The sequence below is a fragment of the Rutilus rutilus genome (genome assembly GCF_951802725.1).
Source record: "Rutilus rutilus genome assembly, chromosome: 25".
Taxonomy (NCBI): domain Eukaryota; kingdom Metazoa; phylum Chordata; class Actinopteri; order Cypriniformes; family Leuciscidae; genus Rutilus; species Rutilus rutilus.
Window position 1 is genome coordinate 10520926 of NC_140229.1, and position 15951 is coordinate 10536876.

The 15951-nt window shown below is 40.2% G+C and overlaps 1 protein-coding gene across 1 annotated transcript in view; it reads right to left on the reverse strand.

The window, feature by feature from the left end:
* The window catches only part of ryr1a (ryanodine receptor 1a (skeletal)), a 51471-nt gene that overhangs the window by 20824 nt on the left and 14696 nt on the right, over positions 1-15951 (reverse strand). The window contains exons 32-72 of the mRNA XM_084399840.1: positions 15789-15949; positions 15428-15590; positions 12121-12207; positions 11806-12032; positions 11211-11655; positions 10173-10763; positions 9889-10089; positions 9647-9758; positions 9287-9427; positions 8918-9191; positions 8673-8787; positions 8438-8570; positions 8180-8274; positions 7957-8092; positions 7587-7773; positions 7191-7302; positions 6977-7097; positions 6723-6892; positions 6329-6549; positions 5987-6077; positions 5761-5901; positions 5485-5648; positions 5303-5381; positions 5055-5144; positions 4808-4945; positions 4527-4604; positions 4347-4422; positions 4138-4261; positions 3938-4053; positions 3788-3855; positions 3578-3699; positions 3358-3407; positions 3099-3159; positions 2126-2252; positions 1922-2033; positions 1753-1834; positions 1536-1666; positions 763-1083; positions 438-678; positions 268-355; positions 4-96 (exon numbers count right to left, since the gene is read on the reverse strand). Of these exons, the coding sequence (XP_084255966.1) occupies positions 4-96; positions 268-355; positions 438-678; positions 763-1083; positions 1536-1666; positions 1753-1834; positions 1922-2033; positions 2126-2252; positions 3099-3159; positions 3358-3407; positions 3578-3699; positions 3788-3855; positions 3938-4053; positions 4138-4261; positions 4347-4422; positions 4527-4604; positions 4808-4945; positions 5055-5144; positions 5303-5381; positions 5485-5648; positions 5761-5901; positions 5987-6077; positions 6329-6549; positions 6723-6892; positions 6977-7097; positions 7191-7302; positions 7587-7773; positions 7957-8092; positions 8180-8274; positions 8438-8570; positions 8673-8787; positions 8918-9191; positions 9287-9427; positions 9647-9758; positions 9889-10089; positions 10173-10763; positions 11211-11655; positions 11806-12032; positions 12121-12207; positions 15428-15590; positions 15789-15949 (6285 nt within the window). The remainder of the gene's footprint in view (positions 1-3; positions 97-267; positions 356-437; positions 679-762; positions 1084-1535; positions 1667-1752; positions 1835-1921; positions 2034-2125; positions 2253-3098; positions 3160-3357; positions 3408-3577; positions 3700-3787; positions 3856-3937; positions 4054-4137; positions 4262-4346; positions 4423-4526; positions 4605-4807; positions 4946-5054; positions 5145-5302; positions 5382-5484; positions 5649-5760; positions 5902-5986; positions 6078-6328; positions 6550-6722; positions 6893-6976; positions 7098-7190; positions 7303-7586; positions 7774-7956; positions 8093-8179; positions 8275-8437; positions 8571-8672; positions 8788-8917; positions 9192-9286; positions 9428-9646; positions 9759-9888; positions 10090-10172; positions 10764-11210; positions 11656-11805; positions 12033-12120; positions 12208-15427; positions 15591-15788; positions 15950-15951) is intronic.

A 15951-nucleotide genomic window follows, 5' to 3' on the forward strand; every position in this document is an offset into this window, starting at 1 on the left:
CACCTTGCTCATCTTGCTCTTACTGTCAGCAGTGAGGAAGGACATATTGTTGATTTCATTCATCACCACAAAGTTTTGCTCCTCTCGCTTGAAATTCTGCATAGAGATAAAACCGAGAGAATGAGAAGAGAAGCGAGGTACATAGAATTGTACTGTAGGTTGTTGTGTTCAAATGTCATATGCTGTGGCTTCAATGAATGTGTTTATCATGACTACTGATACTGTGTGTTTTTCTTTTTTTCTTTGAAATAGACATTTGTCTCTTACATGAGATTTGGACCAGAAGATGAAGACCTCGCCCACCATGCGGAACAGTTCCTCGGCATCTGGGTCACGACACGTCAGCCATCTTGCTCTAAAACCCATGTAACATTTAAAATGTCAAGACAACTAAAAACGATGCTATTAAAATAATCTACGAAGGAACCACAAAATACCTGTTGTTATCCACATAGCGGATGAGAAGAGGGTAAAGAGCATACAAGTCTCTACAGAGAACTGCAAATTCATCTCTAATAGTTCCTTCCTCCTCATCCCCCTCAGATTTCCCCTCCATTCGCAGGTGCTCCTCCTCAGCCACTACTTTAGACGTTCGCTTCTTCAGCTTCTCCATGGTGGGAATGAAATGGGATTTGAGCATCTCTGGTTTGGCTCGGCTCACAATGGGCTGTGAGAACACTGGAACGAAACAAGGATATTATGTTGAAGATCAGGTTCAGTGCAAAATACAAGCCTAGACTTGAGAATAACAACTTCTCGTACCCGCAAGCCTCTTCATCCAGGAAGCTTCGTCAATTCCCAAGTTGTTGACCACAATTTTCATGATACTTCCCAGGAGCTGGTTGAGGTGATCGGAGGTGACGTCTGTACAAAGCTTACCCTCCAAATCGGGAAAGTTCTCCACTCCTCTCTCCCACCAGCGGGGTAGGTAGTTACATAGCATGGGCAGGGTGACCTCGATCACATGCGGCATTTCAGTGTAGCGAGCCCCTGATTCAGCCAGGTCTCCAATCTCTTTCAATAATATGTCTAGCTCAGGAATGTCCAAACACAGCTCTTGGACCTGGTTTGGAAGGCCCAGGACTGTAGATAGAAGGAAAAAATGGAATAATAAAAATCAGATACAAATACAGAAACAGATTTATATACAGTACCTTTCAAAAATTTGGTCTCTGTAAGATATTTTAATGTTTTTGAGCAAGTTTCTTATGTTCACCAAGGCATAAAATTTAATTTATTCCTGTGATGGCAAAGCTGAAGTTTCAGCATCATTACTCCAGTCTTTAGGGTCACATGATTCTTCAGAAATCATTCTAATATGCTCATTCGGTGCTCAAGAGTCATTTCCTATTATTATCAATGTTGAAAACAGTTGCACTGCTTAATATTTTTGTGGAAACAGTGATAATATTTTCAGGATTCTTTAAGGAATAGAAAGTTTAAAAGAACAGCATTTATTTGAAATAGAAAATGTTTGTAACATTATAAATGTATTTTATTGAATGGAAGTGTAGCTAAAAAAAGAGATGACTTACTAGCTCTTTCTCTGGGTGTCTTGGTAGTGTAGACTGAAAACGCATTATACTCATTAAGATTGGGCTCCAGGTAGGCCACAGGCATGGCTGCAGCAAGATGAGCAAGACATTCTCCAAGGGCTGGTCTATGCCTAATGCACATAAAAAGGAAAAATATAAAAAACCCAACCCCCACTGTCACATACATTTATACACACATACACACATAAATACAAACCTCTCTGCATGAGGTGTTTTTACTGTACCAAGAGAGTAGATGCTACACATGATTCGGTAGCATGACATCTGCAAATCGTCCACTAACAGAGGCAAGACAGAGAGACGCACAATAATTTAACTACTATATATTAATTTTAAAATTAACATACTCAAAAAAAGGTTCTTACGCATAACATCATCTCCAAATTGGTGCTGAGCGATGTGGTCAAACAGCGAAGTGAGGACAGGGAGCAGAGCTGTTGTGGTGTAGTTAATATTCTGAGACACGCCTTTCACTGGCTGAGAGACAAAAGACACAGATGGACTCGTGCCGTGCAAAAAATAATGCCGGAAATTAACACCTTGTGATATTAGCATTACTAAAGTTGCACCTGATTGCCTTTGGACACTTTGCCAAGTTTGAGGTTTTCCACCATCTTTTCAATGTCATCAGCTGCACTCTCAAAGAACGAACGCAGCCCTGCTTTTACGATCTCAGGCCCGGATTTCATCACAGTTCTGTTAAAGTCAGAGAAATGTAATTTTTTTTTACAAAACAGGGGTGTCAAACTCAGTTCCTGAAGGGCCACTATCCAGCAGAGTTTAGCTCCAATCCTAATTAAACACACCTGAACCAGCTATTCAAGAGCTGTGTTCGAAATCAGCCCCTATACCCTCATTCACTATTCCCTACACTAATATAGTCCACTTGAAGGAGTGAATGAAAACGAGTGACGGAATTAGGAAACTGAGTGCGCTGGAAGGGCTGCCACTTTAGCATAGTTTGTGCTTGCTGTTTAATAATCATTTGAAACTAAACAAACTGGCAGCTCCAGCAGTAATGAAAACATTTATCTTGAACTCGATCATGGAAATTAAAATGTATAAACCTTAATTAAACAAAATAATAATTGATTAAAAAGGAATTTATACCTGTATGATATTACTCTGTAGCCACATAGGACCAGTGGTTGATGATTGATGATTGAGCTGCAGGTGCCATCTTCGACCCTCACAGTGCATTATGGGTATTCTCTAGCTGTTGAGCGTACATTGGTTGTACACTCTGTATTGCGGTGCATGCACTGTGGGATTGAACGAGTGCACTTGATTACATCCACTATGGTTTTGGACACCACAAAAATGGCTGTCCCCTCAAACGGTGCCCTAATTAAGGGTATGGGGGTGATTTCGGACACAGCCAAGGTCTTTAGGATTACTATAAACTTCCAGGCAGGTGTTTTAAAGCTGGTTGGAGCTACACTCTGGCCCTCCAGGAGTAGAGTTTGACACATTTGAGATACAACATACAACTGTTGTGCTACTGGTCTCTATTCTGATTGACAATTCATTTTAATGACTTACCTGGCATCAAGTGAGCGTGCAAGGATATGAAGGCAGTTGACAATAGCAGGTGCATCCGTACCTATACATCACAAACAGATGGTATTACATCAAGGATAGATATTCAGCTTTTTTAAAAACCATAAACACTGAGGTAAAGCACATTAGATGCTCTACTGAGTTAATAGAGAGAAACACAAAAGAAAGGTAAAACACTCGAAATAAAAGTAATAAGAAAACGGAAAGGAAAAGTGATGGAGGACAGCAGAGGTCATCTTACCAAAGAGAAACACTCTGTGTCGCACCAGGGCAGACATCTTACAGAAGATACTAATACCAAATTAAAGGAAATCAAACAAACATAAGAATGAATGTGAGAGAAAGAGGGAAAAGAAAGCAGCAAGAGCAACAGGGTGAAATTAAAAAAAATATTATGTGAAAGAATCTTGTATTTGACATTAACATCATATCAGACTGTTTAAGTGTCTGTGTGTTGTTACCTTGCAATCATCTCTTTTTCCTTGTTTGAGGCGTGTCCACCACTGCCCAGGATTTTGGCCGGCGTGGACAGGAAGTAGAGGCAGTGGTTTTTAAAATACTGATTTATCAAAGGCAGAAGAATCTGAGGAGGACAGAAATATTTCACACACATTATTTACAGTCCTGATCAAGCGTTAAATGCTAAAAGATTTCTTGGGAGTATAGACCACCTTGGCAAAGAACTTAATCTCTTGTTCGTGCGGCGACTTTTCCACACGGCCACTGCTCACAACTGCCTCTGTAAACACAAATGTCACAGAAAATGTAGTTAATCCCAGTTCATCCACAAATTCATGCAACACAAATGAATGCAGTTTTACCAAGATGTGCTATGAACTCCTGGGCAATGTCCATCCACTTTAGCAGCTTCTGTAGGAAGCCATACGTAAAACGCTTCTCAATAGATGAAATGTCACTTTCCATATCTTTGAGCCCCCTGGACAGAGAGATTTTAGACAATCACAATTATAGCAATTACATTATTTTGGAGTATATATATGGGTTTCAGTGATTACTGTACCTTGTCACAGCATATCCATGGAGCTGCAGAAACTTGAGTAGCTCATATGCTTTCTCCCTATCTCGTGCCTTTTCTTTAGCTGTCAGTGTGTCATAAGGCACAAGCAAAGGGTGTGTCCCTCCACCTAAGTACAAACACATCAAGAGAGATGTCATTTAAAATCATTTAAAAAAGGCTGTTTATTGGTCAGACATTGCAGAGAGGCTAACCTTTTGATTGTAACTCCATTTTCTTCTTGCGGCCCCAGGTGTTATGGTAGTTTTCTGCAAGCTGCTCTGCCATGGACTAGAAAACGCAGTGTGCCGTTAGCCATGGTGCTTTCAATTGTATTGAATTGGTGATGTTGAACTAATTGGGGTTGTGCTGTCTTTCTTTCAATCATTGTGTACCTGTAGCTCTCTGGACAGTGTCATGCCTGAGATGTCAATGGGCTGAGGGCTGTAGCCATGACTGGGGTCATAGGTTGCCTAGGAAAAGAAATTGTAAAAACGCTGCATTTGTGAATTATGATATCATACTCATATTTAGAGTATCAGTAATATATGCAATTTGTTGTTTAATATGTGAAACAAAAGTCACAAAACTTAATTTAGAGTTTTAGATACAGCAGTATTTGGTTAGTATCTCAATAATTTCCACTCTATCCTTTATTATCTCTATCCTCGCTTACCTGTGCAGTCTGTGAGATCTTGCGTGCTGTCTTCTCTGTTTTCTCGTCATCTCCATCTCTGGCTTTGTCCAATGTCCACTCCCAGGCAATCATGGCTTTCATGGACTCTTTAATAGGCCAGCGGTAGATTTCTTTATCCTAATGCAAATATTATTGCATTAAAACATATGATATGAGGCACTTACAAATAACCAAATAGCACTATGGAGTCTGAGAGAGTGAAAATGTAATATATGATGTCTGTTACCTTTTCAGAGAATGTTTTGTAAGGCCTGAGCATGGGATGAGTCTTGGCATTTTCATCCAACACTTCACCAAAAGTCCAGTTGTTTTGGATCTGGTGGATTAAAAGGCACTGGTAAAACTCTTATACAAATAAATAAATAACACACTACCAGCCACCTAGCAAAATGATAGATCGATCGATATATAGTATAATATAATGATATAGATAGATAGATAGAGAGATAGAGAGATAGAAAGAATAATATATACCTTTTCAAAAGCCCATCTGTCATGTGTGTATTCTGCATATCTGTTGATGAAACCATCCAACTTCTCAGGAATGATAGTGCTATAAAAAAGAGAGAATCACAACAGCATAATTAATCAAATATTTGACTTTTTGTCAATTTGATAAATCTCACTAAAAAGAATAATTAAATAAATAAATGTACTTAGTGGTATCAACAGGTTTGGGGTCAAAGTTGCCCTCAGCATCAACAGAAGCCTTTTTCTCTGTTTTGGAGGAGTAGCTGGCGTCCACATAATCGGGAGGAATTGCTCCAGCGATCGCACATATGCAAGGCATGGCAATTTTGAATAGCTCTGCATCAAATTTCTGTTGGTGGACACAAATTAAAAAGCTATTTATTACGTTATTCTAATATATGTTATGTTATGCTATGCTAATACTCTCTCAAACAGCTCAGCAATAGATGGCATATTCCCACCTTGTGAGCCAGAGATTCAAAAATTCCCCAGAAGAGTTTACGAGTGAGATGAAGCTCTTCCTCTGATGATACGCCAAAGTTAGCCCAGCCATTGGGCAAACAATAATATTTCCAACAACGCTCATAATGATTAGTAAGCAGCTGCAAAATAATGACAGACAGATGAGATGACTATAGCAACCAGCTTAAATTCATTGTATTGAATTGTAATGATACAACCCCATACCTTAAGCGGCATTTTAGCATACTCATTCAGAATCGGCACATCAAATACCAGCCGCCTGAGGAGGTGCTGAAGCATGGAAGGACGCAGGTACCTGTAAAACAATAAGCAACCCCAAAATAAATTTTGAATGCATATTTGTTTTATTGGCATTTGTTGTAGTGCACAATTAGTTTTGGGTAGGTTACTCTAAAAAATAAATTAATTAATAGCTACCAATTACATCTTCAACAAGTGTAATTAGAATACTGTACTAATTACTTTACTTTTTAAAGGGAAAAGTAATAAAATTACAGTAATTAATTGCTTAGTAATGAATTACACCCAACACTGCACACAAGTTACCTGCACAAAGACATGAGACATTCCTCGATAACATCTCTCTGAGCTTTGGTAAGAGAGCGTCCTCGGGACAGCCTGTAGATGGTGTGAAGCATAGAGTCGATCATAATGGCGCGGTGGTCCGTCCCGGCGAACAAAGGAGCACATTTAGTGATGAGAGGCAGCACAGCGGAGCACAGGTAACGGTTCAGAGCAAGGGCCATTTCTGTAGTGCTGAACGCAGCCTTAGAGAAAGAAGAGGATAATAATTGTGACGGTACTGCAGATAGTTATGTAAAGAGAAAAGGAAACGATGAAAGCAAGACTTGAACCCGCATTTTCCATGTGAGCACCATTATTTGAATGCGGACACAGACAGCATTTTTGTTAGTGAAGAATGATACAGCAGACATCTTACTGTGTCTAAGGAAGCTGCTGCTCTCATGTCAGGCAGGAAGCCCACTTCTAGTACATGCAACAGGAAGTCCTGGTTGTCGATGCCATAAACTCTGTCCAGGAACAGGACCATTGGTGCTTTATGATCAGGCACGAAACTAGCAGACATCTTTGGTTCAATGATGCTGTTATCTGAAATATAATGGGCGTAGTAAGATAGGAAGTGTGAGAAAAGTAAGGATTCAAGCTTCCATCTACAAACTCTTTACTTGCTACCTTTTCCAAAAGCAGGTATCTGGACTGGCAAGCTGATCACACCAACAAGATCTTCAATGGGCACAAGAGACCTAAGAATGGCCCTGATTCTCAAAGCCTCACCTTTACCAGCCTGGATCAACTATACAAACAGACAGGAAGTGTGAGATGTTCAATCAAGTCAGATCTCATTGAGTACCACTCAAGCAGTTACATAGAGTACAAACACACTTACGTGCATTTCAGGAGCACAGCGACCCAGCAAATCAATAAGAGCTGAGTAAAAGGACATGATGGCATTTCCCAGGTGAACTCTGTTCTCCTCATGCTGCTCCTCACCTCCAAACCTGACACATCATGAACAAGAAACACTCAAAAACCTCTCTACATACCACTGTAAAACCAAGCAGTGACAATTGAGTTAACATGTTATTTCCCCTCTATACTATTCACTTCGCACAAGGTGCTTCTGTGTGTGAAAATGTTAGTGCGTGCGCAGGTTGTTGTTCTGTGTGGGTGGCGGTAATGGTGGATAATGTGAAACTGGTGGAAAATGGTGGAAACACTGATCGAGATAAAATGACTTTAATATACCAGACGGTAATCTAGTACAGAGATGCTTTGCCCTTACATTGGGAAGCGTCTGTCTTTTTTAACAGTGGGTCCATCTCTTGCAGGATCTTCTGAGATCTTAATGGCCTCTTCAATGGCAGCAAGCAGACCATTGCCCCCTTCTCCTCTCAGTGCAGGACCAAAACACTCAGGCCTCCTGATCAGCAGCCGAACCACCACATTAGCATTCTCCTCCACGCTCTCTCCTGAAAACAGAACATTATACAAAACTTTTAATTTAATTTTATATTTTTTTATTATTTATTTTGTTTTATTTTGTCATGTCAACATTATTTGCACTTCGCAATTCGCACACTAACAAACTACATTTTATATATAATACTGTATACTTTTCTTTGTCCAGCTAAACACAATCAATAAATACAAACCATTAACAAACACAGCAAAGCGCAGGAAATCCAGATACTTCTCTCCTCCACATGGATTCCACCCAATATCAGGGTAACCTTTTGATAAGAGCATGGGGCAGCTCTGCAGGCCACAACCAGCCAAATACTTCACCACCTGCACAAACAGAGAGACAAACAGATTTTTGTAGGAGCCAAAAAAACTGGTCACAAAGATTTCCATCTGTACTTTAGGATGACGCACCATCTCCAAGTCTTGCTCTTGGAGAGCCAGAGCAAGTTCATTGTTATCGATACAGGATGCAGCAGCAACATCAAGAGGAGTAGAGCCACGCATTCCTGAAACAGTGATCACTGGTTGGTTGATACAGCACTTAATAATATACATTTATAGCTGAGTTTTAATTTAATTTAATTTTAACTAGGCTAGACATAAATGTACATTCTGGAGATGAAAAGTTATTAAAAAGGAAAGTGGGTTTCTTTAAGAATCAGGCTTTACCCAGCCCAATCCCACTGTTCTGCAGGAGGTAGCCCAGATGATCAAACATTGAACGCTGATTCTGTCTGCTGATACGACAGAAATAACACAGGAAACGACAGCAGTTGGTCACCATTCGAGGGAATCTGATCTCCTGCCCAGAGCAAATGCAAATCAAATTAAATCTTTCAAACCAGTTGATTCTTCAAATGTTTGAACATTGCATAAAAATGTGTTAAAAATATAAACTGTGTACCTTTGAATCGCCACCTCCAAGTACGTTCACCATAACCTCCATGACTGTCTCATGCATTCCCAGAGCTCTCATCAGGTTGGGGTGCTGGTAGAATACCCTGTTGCTCATAATATTTCTGAAAGAGAAACAGAGGGTGGTTGCAACTCTTGGGTGGTGGAAATTTCTCAAACTGGATCTATTGCAGTTGCAATTATTGGTACCATTTAAAGTTAAAGGACTTTTTAAGGGTGCGATCATGCACTCACCCAATACTTTGGATCATCAGCCTCTCCTCTTCTGGCCCCATTTGAACAATGAGCAGGGATCGGATCTGCCCCAGACACTCCAGTAGCTCCATTGTGTCTTGCACAGACACAGCATTGATAGTGTAGGCTTTGGGCAACGCTCGGATCAGCTCACCCAGGGCATCATACTGCCGGTGTAGCAGACTGAACATGAGCCGCACCAGCTCAGGGTTCTGAATGAAAGACTCCTGAGCCCAGTGGATCATGGTGTGGGAGATCAACTCCTGCAGAGTACCTGTGACACAAGAGCAGATGTTCATGTAATTATGGCAGGGGAAAACAAGATGGGACACGGAAGTCTAAAATGTAGTAAAAAACTCAATCTTTTACTGGGTTTTTTGTCTTCTTCAGGTTCAGGCTCTGCCTCCGGCTTCTTGCGTAAGCTCCTAACTTTCTCTACCAGTCTCAAGAGGCGCCCACGGAGAGAGGTGTCAACCACCTCTTCTTGCTCCTCCTCTTCAATATGCACACCTATGACAGAGAAGGAGAATCCATATGACTCCTTACATTATGTTTGAGAACAGTGAATCCTAAGATGTACCTAGTCTTGCTAAGGTAGGAAAAAATGCATATGGAAACAGGAGTGACATGCTAACAGGAATAAACATGGACTGTAATGGTACTGGTCTTCGTATTAAACAGTGACAGTATGTTCTTTGAAAAGATTTCCATTTGCACGGTTAAACCGACCACAGTGACCCAAAAGGTCATGGTGAAATGTCATCAGGCCATTCCGGACATCCTCAGGAACGGGGCTATCTTCATCCTCTGGACAATTCTTAAAGTTCATCAACATGTTCACCTGAATATACAGAGTTTATGTAATTTTAGCTTTTTCTTACAAAAAAGAATATATATATATATATATATATATATATATATATATATACACACACACACACACACACACACGTATAGTGGCTGTACAGCACCTGTTCCTGTGGAGGGGACCGGAATTCGCGAGTCTTGCGGGCTGTTTCTGCAGCACTCATCGTAAAGGCCTGCATGAGCTCATTATATCGCTGTCTCTGATTGGTCTGCACCTGGTTGACAAACCTGTCTGAGAAAGCTATGATGGCTTCCACTCTGTGACGCAGCTCACAGTCACAGAAATATTGCAGGAGAGTACACATCTAAGGATGAGGAAGACAAAAAGTGAGACAAAAAGTAAAAAAGCAAGACAAAAACCCAGTACTTTTAATCAGCAGTACTTCACCTGAAGTTTAACAGACTCAGGAAGCTTCATGTGCAGCAGTCCCTCTCCCACATCCTCCTCTTCCTTCACTTCTGCCTCAGCTGCAGCAGTTTCTTTCTCAGCTTCTCCATCTGTTGCTTTCTCTCTGTCCGTTTTTTCCGCAGCATGTTCGTCCTCCTTCCCTTCTTTTCCCGCCTGCTCATATTCCTCTTCCTCCTCAGGTTCAAGCTCATCCTCCTCAAGATCTTCTTCCTCATCCTCTCCCATGCCTTCATCCAATAGCTCTCCCTCATTTTTATTTTCTATTTGTTCCGCTTTCTCTTTTACCTCTATTCCTTCCTCTTTGCTGACCAGTTGTTTAGCATCTAAAATTTTGGCAGCCTCCAGTTCTTCAGCCTGGCTCTCTCCATCACTGAAGACGGATGGTTCGATCAGCTTCAGGATGTGCTTAACGTCGTTGTCATCAAACACGCCCATTATGAGCAGGGTGCTGATGAGCTTCAGGATGGGCACGAAGTGGAACTCAACGCTGCCCCCTACGGGATCCCGCATGGCCTGTCCACCATCCTGAACGGCTTCAGTAAGCATGTTGAGGGCATGGTCCTTAAGCATCTAAAGTACAGAAGGAGAAGAGTCAACAACAGAGAAATTAAAATGTCAACTTTGTGGCAGTTTTCACAAACAATCAGTGTTATTTTAGTATCATTGAGATCCTATTATAGTTTTTATTCAGATTTTGAATAATTTTTTATATTTATATTTTCTTTTTTTCAGTTTTCAAATGTAATTAAAGTTTTGTTAATTTTGTCATTTTCATTAGTTATTTTTTATTTCATTTTAGTTTACATTTTTTAGTACATCAAGTTAAACTAAATAAAAATAAGAAATGCTGCCTTGGCAACAAGCTAAAAAAAAGTTTAGATTTTTTATACTTTATTTTGTTCCAGTTAAAATTTATTTCATTTCACACAGCAAAATTAGTTTTTGATGATTTTAGTTTTAGTTCTTGTTTTAGTAAACTATAATAACCCTGGCTTCTGTCTCATTTCTTCCACCTACCTGTAGAGGCAAGATGGGGCTGAGAGTGTAGAGGTCTGCATTAGTGCCCACAAACCCAGTTGGGGCAAAGTGAAGTTTGGGGCGCAGGCAGGTGGTGAGCCCGACCCCAGGTAGCGCATGGGCCTTCTCAGCGTCTGAATAGAGGGTGATGCTACGTGTCTCGTCCGTCATGGGCACAATGAACTCCTTATTGGTCATGAGACGGTTGCGCTTGGCAGACTCCAGGTGCATGGAGATGAGCAGGTCGTAGTATCCGCTGCGGATGGGGCCGGGCAGGTAGGTGTTCTCGATGGCGTAAAAGAGCTGCGATTCGTCCACATGGCTGCAGAGGGCGTGTGCGACGCGGTTGTTGCCCAGTGCGCAGACAGAACCATACAGTTTCAGAGTGTGGTAATGAAATTTCATCAGGTCGGTGCGTTCCGACAGTTCCAGGATGTCAATGCACCTGGAAAAGAAAGTGATATCAAATTCTGCCACTTGTTTAATCCATTAAATTTTTTATTGTACACTGAATTCATTTATTTCAAAGGATCAAGGAAAGTTTTTCAAATTTCTAATGAAATAAGCGGGTAATATTTGCATACTAATGTAATACCTGCTTTCTTCTGGAATGTGCAGCGCCATCATAACGAGAGGTTCCATGCATTGCACCTTCCAGCCCTGCCTCTCACTCACACGGCCAGTTTCAGGGTCCAGAAAGTGATTAGGCATCCGGCTCCATATGACTGGTGTCAACATCTGGACATCTAGCCTGGGAGGACACTGAGGGACCGGGTTCTTATGGTCGCTGCGGAACATGGCCGCAGAGATGGGCATAATGTTCTGGATAAAGTGTTGTAAAAGAAGAATATGAATAAAGAACATTTTATGTCACAAAAAAAGGAGGCAACTTTAGCACTAGGATAGTGACCTTTAGTTTGCCGAGTTCCACCTGTATCATGTTCTGGCTAGATGGCAAACAAAACACAGCAGGGAAGAGCTTAGTGTTAGGTTCCACCTGAAACACAGAGAAACAGCTTAATTTCACATTAAACAGACATAAATTATGGTGATTAAGTATTTTTAATTTCCTTTAGGAAGTCAGATGTTTTAAATAATGGAATTAATGAGTTTTCTATCATAATAATACATAGTAATTTAATGACAAACAGAATTATTTTATTTAGGAGTTTACATAGTTGGTAATATGTGCTACATAAAAATATATAATACATACATATTATATATTTATTATATATTATTGTGTTTTGACATTTTGATTGTTTCTTGGTTGTTATATTGCTTAGGTCCTGTAAATAAGTGCTGCAAAACAGCTATTAGCTAGAAGCATATATATATAAACTCAGCAAAAAAAGAAATTTTCCCCTTTTCAGGATATTTGAAATAAATTTAGTAAAATCCAAATAAGCTTTACAGATCTTTATTGGAAAAAGGGTTTAAACAATGTTTTCCATGCTTGTTCAATGAGCCATAAACAATTATTGCACATGCATCTTTAGATGCTAAGAATTTACAGGGGGTAGATAATTAAGGGTAAGTTACAATAACTTGTAAAGAGACACTAAAGATACCTTTCTACTGACACTAAAAAAAAAAAAAAAACAGAAGAAAGATGCCCAGGGTCCATGATCACCTGTGGGAACATGCTATAGTCCTGCTGCAGGAGGCATGAGGACTGCAGATGTGAAAAGAGCAATAAACTGCAGTGTCCGTAATGTAAGATGCCTAAGAGAGTGTTACAGGGAGAAGTTCTTTGGTGGAAGAGTGGAGTAATATTTCACAGAAAGAACTGCTGCAGTCCATGAGGATGAGATGCACTGTAGTACTTAAAGCAGCTGGTGCCCCACCAGATACTGGCTGCTACTTTTGATATTGACCCTCATTATTCCATTCCTGTTTGTCAAATGTCTGTAAAAACTTAGTTGTTGACTTTTTTAACTTTTTATGTTTATACAGATATTTACAAGTTAAGACATTTGATTGAAATAAAAGCAGTTGAAAGTGAGAGGACATTTCATTTTTGCTGAGTTTATAAAGCATCTGCTGCTCAATACTGTCTAGTAATCTTATTCTGTACTACACTACTAACCATCTAGGAGCACCCTAGCTATGTGTTAAAAATCACTGCAACCAGGGGTTAAATTGGGATTTATTATGTGGGGGGGCTCTCCCTAGGGGGGTCCGGGGGTATGCCCCCCCGGGAATTTTTTTTGAAAAATAAACTATTAAATGGCATTTTCTGGAGAGTTTTGTGCAAAGAAATGGAGAAATTGAGTCTTACATGACATGTGAAAAACTGCAAGGTTAAGAGCATATTTGCATTGTTGTAGTATCAACAGGTATTAGGACATTTAGCATTTACATTACTGTTAATCAGCAGTGGTGGAAGTAACGAAATACAAATACTAAGTTTCTGTAGGCCTACTTTACTTAAGTAGAATCAATAGTGCATACTTTTGACTTTACTTCGTTACATTTTGCAGCAATTATTATACTTTCTACTCCACTACATTTCTACAACGTTTCGTTACATTTTCTGATCAGTTTTTCCCCTGCCAAAACAGGGATTGAAATTTTTTTCCTGTTTTCGGTGCTGATGCGGTGGTGACGCGTTCATGTAACATGTGAGGGCGGCGCTGCCAATAAAGCACCTAAAAGCTGTCACAAAGAACCGGTAAAAGTAATGATTAATATGTAAAATATAGCAAGGAGACATTTTAATTGTTTATTAATAAACAAGAGTTTTCTGTGTCAGTGCCCTGCATAGATGAAGTTGACGATGCAATCTTCGCAGTAGTAAACTCGCCAGAGAGAAATGCACATTTCATACGGATTAGGCTACTCAAGCAGCGGTCTGTTTTCTTTCGTTTTGAATTGTTCTGTTTAAAAGAAGACCTTCCAAGCTTTCTATAGATATATTTATCAGGTCTGTCAGGCAAGTATAGCTCCCTTATACGCTGAGTTTCGGTTCATTTATGAGACGAGAGTCCAGTTCACTCGCCGGCGCGTCCGTGTCGTGATTATCTATTGTCTATATCTACTATTTTTACTTCTTGTTTATTACAGACAATTGTTTGATGAAACATAAAATTAAGATAGGCTACAATTAATACAAAACGAAATTCATTTTAAAGAAAGGCTTTGTGCTTTCTGTTTGAGGTCTCAGTGAAAGTTTTAAACAGTCAGTGCCGCTTTCAGAGCGGTCCCGTCCGTAACATTGTTTTTTCCTCATAAATGCGAACATGAAAAATAAAATAAAATGAATATGTTATGGTCTGTGAAGAGCCAACCCTTCTTCATCCGGTGGGTAGTATTACTTTGGTTTGCAGTGTAATTCACAGAATTACAAAAACATATTTTGCCACCTAAAAGTTAAAGATTTTTTGTGTCACGTCCACGGCATGTGTAGCCTATTTCCCTCATATTAAATATAAAACGCTTGATTACACACTGTATTACCTTGTTATGATAGTGACCCACAATGTGCCAAACATTTTTCCTTACCTTGTCATTCAAGGCCAGGGCACTTTTTGTACAACCAACGTTGTGCTGAACTTGACAAAACTGATCTGTTGCTGCAGCGGCGGTCAGCAGCTCGGTTTTTTTTTTTTTTTTTTTTTTTTAATACAGTAGAAGGTTCTGGAACTTGCGCGCTTCCACATCCCGCGCAACCACGGATCTCCCAGGAACATTCATTATTGCTGCGTACATTTATCCATGTTGGAGTTCTGAGTAGTAGTTTATCTGTAGATGCGCATGGCATGCGCGAGCGGTGCACGATCATGGTCGACTGACAACGAGATTAAGCAGCTGAACAAGAGTACGGCCGTGTTCCGATTGTTCTCATCTCAGCTCCGCCGAGACAAAATAGACATGCCATTTCAAAATCGTTCATTTATAATCAGAAATATGTTTTCAAAAGCGTCACTTTCATCAAATTTTATGTGACATAATTTCCAGTAGGCAACTGACTGCAAACGAGCAGGCTTATGTGCCGGGGCTGAGCCCCGGAGAGCCCCGGCCCAATTTAACCACTGACTGCAACCATGTAGTCATTGCACCCTGGTAAACAAACACACCACACTATTTACTTTTTCCAGTCACATTTTCAAATCAGAAAATGTAAAAAATCTACTGCAAACTTACCTAGTTCCTTATGTACTGTTCAGTTACAGGAAATAAATGAAACCTAAATCACTCTGGCCACTTTAACTTACCTGGTAGAAAGCATGGATCTCTTTGCCATTGGCTGTAAAGGTCATCAGTCCTGTGTCCAGGTCCACCAAGCAGCCAATCACAAAGTCCTCCTGGCTGATGCGTGTTTGCTGCGAGCTGCTAAATTCTCCTCCCCACACCATGTAGCAGTTGCTGCGTTTTACACTGAGGAAAGCCGAAAAAGAGACAGTGTTGTGCTGAAACATGTAAAGTAACCTCCAGCATGATTTATTAGGGGGAATTTCAGGATATAAAATGGCTAAAGTTAAGCCTGCTTCCTTACTAGTCATATTCTGGCGAAAAATGCACTGAAATATGTAGCAGTATGAAGCTATATACTAAAGTTACCTCAAGTTAAGTTACCTGTCATGAATGTTGCCTTTATCATCCCCAACCGTAACAGTTACATTTCTGACTTTACAAAGATCAAAGTGTGGATCGTACAGGTGGTAGTCAGGAGTGACCCAGCCTGCCCATACTCCACTGGGCTCCTGTCCAGCAAATACTCGGACTGAATAATAATACT